The sequence below is a fragment of the Microtus ochrogaster genome, unplaced genomic scaffold (assembly GCF_000317375.1).
Source record: "Microtus ochrogaster isolate Prairie Vole_2 unplaced genomic scaffold, MicOch1.0 UNK25, whole genome shotgun sequence".
Lineage (NCBI taxonomy): Eukaryota > Metazoa > Chordata > Mammalia > Rodentia > Cricetidae > Microtus > Microtus ochrogaster.
In genome coordinates this window covers 1,210,511-1,217,846 of record NW_004949123.1, presented here as the reverse complement: position 1 = coordinate 1,217,846, position 7,336 = coordinate 1,210,511, and the positions used below count along the sequence as shown (strand labels likewise).

General features: G+C 50.0%; 1 protein-coding gene across 1 annotated transcript; it reads left to right on the top strand.

Moving 5' to 3' along the window:
* The first annotated feature begins 622 nt into the window (after window positions 1-622).
* On the top strand, window positions 623-6,205 carry LOC101986244 (glutathione S-transferase Mu 1). The gene is made up of 8 exons (XM_005367874.2): window positions 623-851; window positions 1,060-1,135; window positions 1,544-1,608; window positions 1,901-1,982; window positions 2,079-2,179; window positions 3,535-3,630; window positions 3,710-3,820; window positions 5,299-6,205. The coding sequence occupies exons 1-8, from the start codon at window positions 816-818 to the stop codon at window positions 5,386-5,388; spliced, it is 657 nt and encodes a 218-aa protein (XP_005367931.1). The 5' UTR covers window positions 623-815; the 3' UTR covers window positions 5,389-6,205.
* Window positions 6,206-7,336: the final 1,131 nt, after the last annotated feature.

Sequence of the window (7,336 nt, the reverse complement as noted above, 5' to 3'; positions counted from 1 at the left end):
AACAGTATACCCTGCTATGAACAGCAGCGATAGACACCTCAGGCATCTCTTTCTTGATGACAATTGCTGGAAGCTGACCCTGAGTGCCTCTCGGCTAGGGGCGGGGGGGGGGGGGGGGTTCCCTGTAAACCCTCTGACCTTCCAGGAAGTGTTAGGTCTGTAAAAATAATCGGGTGGTCACAAAACAGAGAGACACGTGACTCATTTTAAGTCCTTGAATAATATAAGCAGACATCCAGAACATGTTTGAACCTTCAAAATTTCCATTTTCCCACATTTTTTTTGATCAGAGGTTTGTGATAGAAAAAAATCTCTTTGAATTTACAAGTACTTCTGAACAGAGACTGCTTTCTGCTAGGCGGAGAAACATCATCTCCGGACAAAGGCTTCAGCAGAACCTGCAGGAATCTGCTTTGTTTGACCACAGGGATGAGGTGCCTAATCAACACTCGGGTTGGGGACTCCCTTGTGGCCTGATTCTGCCACACACCCAGGGCAACCAGGCTAGCAGCCAGAGCTGTCTGGCCAAGTGAGCGGCTCAGCCAATGCTCTGCTTCTGCGCACTGGGCAGGAGGATGGGGGTGGGACTTCGGGCGGAATCGCAGCAGCTTTCCGGTCTCTTGGGGGTGGAGCTCATTAACTTTGCTTCCATAGGTGAACATAAAGATCCTCGTCGCTGGGAGTGTGTTGCAGGACCGCACGGTGCACCAGCCCCGCCCAGCTATCATAGAGCAGGAGGGTAAAGTCAAAGGTGCTCATCCCGGAGGCCAGTGGACTCAATCCCTGGCACCAGCACCAGCACCAGCACCAGCACCATGCCTATGACACTGGGTTACTGGGACATCCGTGGGGTGAGCGCCCACCTGACGGTGAAAAGAATCCCTGCGGGGCTAGAATGAGGGAAGCGGTGAGGGGGCGGGTCCTAGAGGAATTCCTTTGCTTGTCTGGCTCAGAATCCTGCACACGTGCTTGCTGGTACGTGCGCCTGTGTGTACTCACTTGGCGGGAGGTGAGGTCACATAGAAATCCCCAGGCCCCATTCCTGACCTATCTCTACAGCTGGCTCATGCTATTCGCCTGCTCCTGGAATACACAGACACAAGCTATGAGGAGAAGAGATACGTCATGGGCGGCGGTAATGGCATTCTTCTGGTCAAACTTCTTCCTTACCCCTGTCTATTGGTGCTTAGCAGCCCGTTTCTGACCTACATTACATAACAGGGCTCCTCCAGGTGGACTCAGAATCTTCCTCTTCCAGAAACCTCCAGAGGGTGGGCTTGATATTAAAACGGAATCCTGGTAATGGAGGGTGGGTCCCCACTGCAGGTGAAATTAGATCACATTCCCCGTGAAGACTTGCCTGAACCGTTTGTAGGTTTTAGAGATGTAGGACCCACAGCCCCAAGCACTCTTCATCCCTGTAACCTTAGATAGTGAGATTTAGTGTGTGAGGCTGCAGTTCCCTGCTTTAGAGGTTGGGTTCCTGGAATAGGCATGTTGGACACTAGGCTGATTTCTTTTTATGTAACCTTATCAACCACAGCTCCTGACTATGATAGAAGCCAATGGCTGAGTGAGAAGTTCAAGCTGGGCCTGGACTTTCCCAATGTAGGTGCAGGGAAGGGAGGTTTGGGGAAGGCATGGCGTCCTCACCTCATCTCCTTGACTGGCTGAGGGTGTTTGGGGTCAGAGCTTCTGCTCTCCTGCTCCCATTCCTGGTGGCTGCACAGTTGGATGGGCTGTGTCCCAGCTCATCCATTCAGTGTGCACTGTGTTCATGGAGGACTTCCCATGCTGGCCATGCTGAATGCCAGGCCACATGGCCACATGTCTGTCCTAACCCAGGGAAGTGAGGCTGGGACCTCATATCCCACCTGACTGTCCCTGCTTGTCTCTCCAGCTGCCCTACTTAATTGACGGGGCCCACAGGATCACCCAGAGCAACGCCATCCTGCGCTACATTGCCCGCAAGCACAACCTGTGTGAGTGGGGCTGGCTGCAGGGTGGGGCATGGGGGACAACCTCCTTGTCTGGACTGGTGAGGGATGCTGATGGTGAATGTCCTTTGTGTGCTGCAGGTGGGGAGACAGAGGAAGAAAAGATTCGTGTGGACATTTTGGAGAACCAGGCCATGGATGTCTCCAATGACCTGGCTAGAGTCTGTTACAGCCCAGACTTTGTGAGTCTCATCCCGGCCCCGTGCTGGGCTGGTCACACAGTGTTTGGGTCAGGAGTCAGCTCTTTCAGATTCCCATCTGCACAGGTCTTATTTACCTTCTGGTTTCCTTAGCCACTTATCCTCCAGGATGTGTTCTGTGTTATCACCAGCAGTTCCCAGAACACTGAAATATCAAATGAACACTCTTACTTAGGCCCTACCTGTCTTAGTCCAGACTTCCCAGAGCAGACATTAAGTTTCTCAATAATAGGTCTTCTGTACCCCCATAATAGGTTTCCCTGCCTACACAGTAAGCCAGATCAAGCTGAATTGAAAAAGTCCTAGAATAGGTTTATTTGAGCAAAGCAACTCCTGGGTGGACTCTCCACTCCCAGAGATTGAGGCCAGAGGAGTCATGTGCCAAAAAGAAAGCAGGGAGATTACATAGATTGTAGGTGTGGGTTGACGATGTGTCCACTATAAGCTGTGCTTGTGCCCAAATATGGTCAAGAGCTGAATGCTCAGACAGGGACTTGAGCTGCTGGCAGCAACAGGAGAGGAAGCTGCAATGGTCACCAGAAATGCAGATGGAACTGGGCTTTTTGGCACCTTTTTTTTAGTTCCGAGTCTCTGGGCAGGGCTTGGAGAGAGAGCGACAGGACCGGGGCTTTCTGGATCATGCAGGAGCAAGCTGGAGGGTCCACCTAAACCCTAGATAGTGACGTCATGTTTCCCAAGTGTTCTCCACCTGTGCCCTCTGCTTAGGCCCTCACCAGGTAGTTCATATCATTGCTGTCCATTAAATACAAGTACTCTCAATGGATCAGAAAAAGAAGTCCAAGATGAAGACTCACAGGGAATCCTTCCCAGCCCCTCCTAGTGCACCCTTCACACCCACGGGAAGGGGGGTAGCATGTTTTTCTATAGGTGACCCAGGAAGAGCCTGAAGGTTTTTCTCTCCTTTCCTTCAGCCTCAAATCCTCCTCAGTTTATGGGGGGAAACTCAAGTATATTTCATTCTTCTGGAACCTATGATATGGAACTCCCATCTGCTCTGAGTACTTTCAGTTCTTGCTTTTGGTGCTGCCTGGCATCAGCCTCGGTGTCTGCCAGTGCTCTGGGCACTCATGGGTTTAGACATCAGGAATGATGTTTTCTCATTGTGCACAGTGTCCTTTTCTTTCTGACTTTCCCATTGCATTTGAAGGGTGGCATGAGCTACCATGGAATCTGGTAAATAAGTGTTGATATGTGGAATCAAAGCCTGGGCTCCATCTTAGTGGAGATGGCTTCCCACCCCTGTAGGACCATGCCTGGTACTGCTGACCTGGTCGCTCTGTCAGGGAACTCTGTGGTGATAGCTGTTTCTGCTTCAGGAGAAACTGAAGGGAGAATACTTGGAGCAGCTCCCTGGGATGATGAAGCTCTTCTCACAGTTCCTGGGGAAGCAGACATGGTTTGTCGGTGAAAAGGTAAAAGAGAAGAAGCTGGGGGTTGTCATTTTTCCAGGGGCACAGAATTTCATGCCCCCTCGTTCTTGGCCTTTTGCAGATAACTTTTGTGGATTTCCTTGCTTATGATATCCTGGACCTACACCGTATATTTGAACCCAAGTGTCTGGACGCATTCCCAAACCTGAAGGACTTCGTGGCCCGCTTTGAGGTGATGCACTTATCCTCCTTCCTCTTGGCTGTCAACTTTTCCCTAATGTTTTCTTGGTCTTGGAGATGAAGTGAAGAGTAGGTAGCATGAGTTGAGCGCTCTCTTTCTCCCAGAATCTGTGCTCAGCACCTGGTCTCTGTTGACCAAGTTCATCTTTACATGTTCCTCGAGGGTGGGGAAGTCATCTGTCCCATCTGTCCCACAGCTCAGATAAGGAAATGTGAAACTCTGGAGGGTTACCTACCCACTCAAGATTTCAGCAGCAGTAGAACTGGGCTGGACTTGCTGTTGGCTTCCTGATCCTCAGGGCAGCGGGTAGCGGGTAGCGGCTGCAGCCTGGGTTACGTGAGGTACCAGGATGTAAAGGATATTTGTGCTTGGTCTGCTGAATGCTTTGCCGAGTCCTTTGTGGTGCTCCTGTTAGAGAATTGAATCCTGAAGTGTGTGTCATGGGCTCTTCTCCCTCACGCCTTTCATTTTTTTCCTTTTGAGTGTCCAGCTGTTCCTTTTGTGAGATTTGCCACATTATTTTTCTGTTTCCTGATTTCTGTATAAGGCTTAAGTTATGACCAGTAAGAAAGGAAAAGGTGGTTCTTAGACCCACCTGGGGACCACGTGTATCAGATAATATCAGGCAAACCATACTGGGAGATGTGTGTGTGTGGTACCACCAGAGTGCTGGGTAGCCCTGTTTCGCTGGAGACTACTTGTTTGATATCCATGCCATCTTCTGTATTAGAAATTGGGGTTTGGAGACCTAGGTCCAATGGGCTTTTCAGTCTGGAACTCATTTTCCTGTCTCATTCCTTACCAAGTGATGTGATTTCTCAGCCAGTTCTTGTCATTTGGTCTGAAGTGGGTGAGTTTGAGAGGAAGAGGCTGTGGAGTGTTGAAGGCTGCAGCTTTAGGCTCAATGTGAACTTGGTCTCTTGATCATGGGCAGCTCCGGACATCTGAACTCTTTAGAGATTTTCTGGAGGCTCGCTCTCTTGGTAGAAGGCCAATAACACTTGTAACTCTCATTGAGCCTGGTCCCTTTATCAGGACCTGACACAGGACTGGTTGAGGCTCAATACCAGGTCCAGAAGCTGACTTTCTCCTCAGGGCAAGCCTGACTTTTTTTTTCTGGTCTATGTATCTATAACCTTTACCCCGGTTTTACCAAGTCACTGGATAAGATAGGGGCTATTTGCCAACACGTCCCTTTGTCCTTCTACATTCCTATTCAGTGGGCAAACCCAGGAAATACAGAGTTTGTGTGAGTAAGAGGAGCAGGTCTGTATAGGTGGGGTGATAAGGCCTGTTAGGGAGGGCAGGAAGGGAGTGCCAGGAGAGAGTACAGCATTGGAGAGACAGAGGCCAGGCTGATCCCAAATGTGTGCTAATAACTAGCAGTGTGAGCAAGAGGAAGTTGATTGCCCTCTCTGGCCCTGAGCAAACCTAAGTTCTTGGTTTTCTTTTTCTTTTCTAACTCTCAGGGACTGAAGAAGATCTCTGCCTACATGAAGAGTAGCCGCTACCTCCCAACACCCCTGTATACAAAGGTGGCCACGTGGGGGAATAAGTAGAGCCTTGACAGGGCAGGAGGTGGGAATGAGGGACCTGGGGCTCTGGCAACTTTGAGCTTCCTGTAGCCCTGGCATCTCCTTCTTCTTTCTGTCCCCTTGCTGACCCCAGAGTGTCTTGGGTCCTCTTTTCTTTCACCCAGTCTCAGCCCTTTAAAGCCTTAAGTTTCCTTCAGCAAAATGCCCTTCTAGTGTGGCTGTCTGACCCACTTGACGGACGGTCTTACCTGTCAGTTGCTGTGATGTCATGAAGAGTTGGGACTCTTCCCTCAGAGCTCAGCCTGGGCTTCCTAGCGAGCTAGTAGTCTATATATGCTGATGTACGAGGTCTCTCTGGACTACATCAGGTAGCACTGTTAGCCCTGGACCACCCTGGCCCTGGCTGTTGCACTGCCAGCTATCTCTGCTGCCTCCAAAGACTGTCTCTCGACCTGGCAGAGTTTGCAGGGATCCTGGTTGCATAAGCAGGGGTTGGGACTTCCTGAGGCCATCTGATAGCCTCTCACCAGGCAGCTGCAGGAGGCTCTGTGGAGCTCAAAGGGAGCCTTTGGGAGCTTGGGATCGCCTATTCTCTAGCACTGCTCGGGCTTCATATGGGTCTCAGGGGTGAGGACCTAGGCCGGGGGAGTCTCCAGCAAGAAGCCGGAATACTCTCTACCTTGCGTTAGTATGTCACAATAATATCCATGTGTCACCAGGACCCTGTCTCCTCTGTCCCTGATGCCTCTGGATTTTCCTGTCTGGGTCACCAGGGATGGGGACCAACATGGTTAATCCCACCTCTCTGTGAGCTGCTGTGAAATAAATTTCTTCATGCTTTCATAATTTCAGGTGTCTTTTCATACCATTTATATCAACATTCTTTGGATAGGCATAGAATTGTAGCATGAACATTTGGTTTCAGATGTTCCCTCCCTCACTGTCTTCCCCCAGAAATGAGTGTTTCTGGTATGAAGAATCCAGTCTTTCTGACCAGGAGTCATTTGTACATTGCCATACCAACTCCAGTGTCTTCTGTGTGACATGACATATGTCATTATGCCGGATGGGAGCTACGTGTCCTATGGTACTAGGCTCCCTGGAGGTCAATGGCAGATGGCCCAGTATTGTCCACCCTTGGGGCATAGACGGGCTATGTGGGATATGGGCTTTGCACAATCTCTTTTATCATAATGATATTCTTCGTAGCTACAATACAAGGATTATCTCTTCAGGAACAGCCCTGAGATAGGGACAGGACATATAAGGAATAGGAGGTGAAAATTGTGAAATAATAGAGAACGCAAGTTAGCAGGAAATGAAAATCTAGGCTGAGGGAAGGCCTAGGAAGAAGGCATGGAGGAAAGGTAAATGGTCTAGGGAAAAGGACCAGGCTGTCCCTAAGGGCCAGAGCCAGCAGGGTGACCACGAATATGGCTCCACATCTTGGCTTTTCAGTCCTGTTTTGGGTTCTAAAGGTTGTCTTTGCAAAGATTGGTCTAGGGAGGAAGCAGCTGATCTTTCTGTGTGAGCAGAACACAGAGGCTAAGGGCTTCCCTCCTCCTCACACAGCTGGACAGGAACAGTCTATACCCTGTCTACAAGGGAGGGCTCAGATCGTCCATCCTGGCTCTGTCAGTTCACTCTCCAAGAAGGAAATTTCTTCTCCCTCTTGTCTGTATTTCCATCAAGGAGGGACCAAGTAGAACAAAGGCATCAGTAACATGCCAGTGTACTTTGGAACAGAGCTAAGACCTCACCTGGTACCTCAGCAAACCCTGACTTAATGAGGATGGGGATAGGTGAACCAGCACGGAGATAACGGAGTGGCCTTGGTCATTCCCCTGATGCAGAAGATCTAAACTTTGAACCCTGGTGGAGGAATGTATAGTCATTGTTCCACCCTATTGTCTCCAGCCCCGCTAGTGAAGAACCTACAGAGAGACACTGATGTGCGCCATCTTTCCAGCTG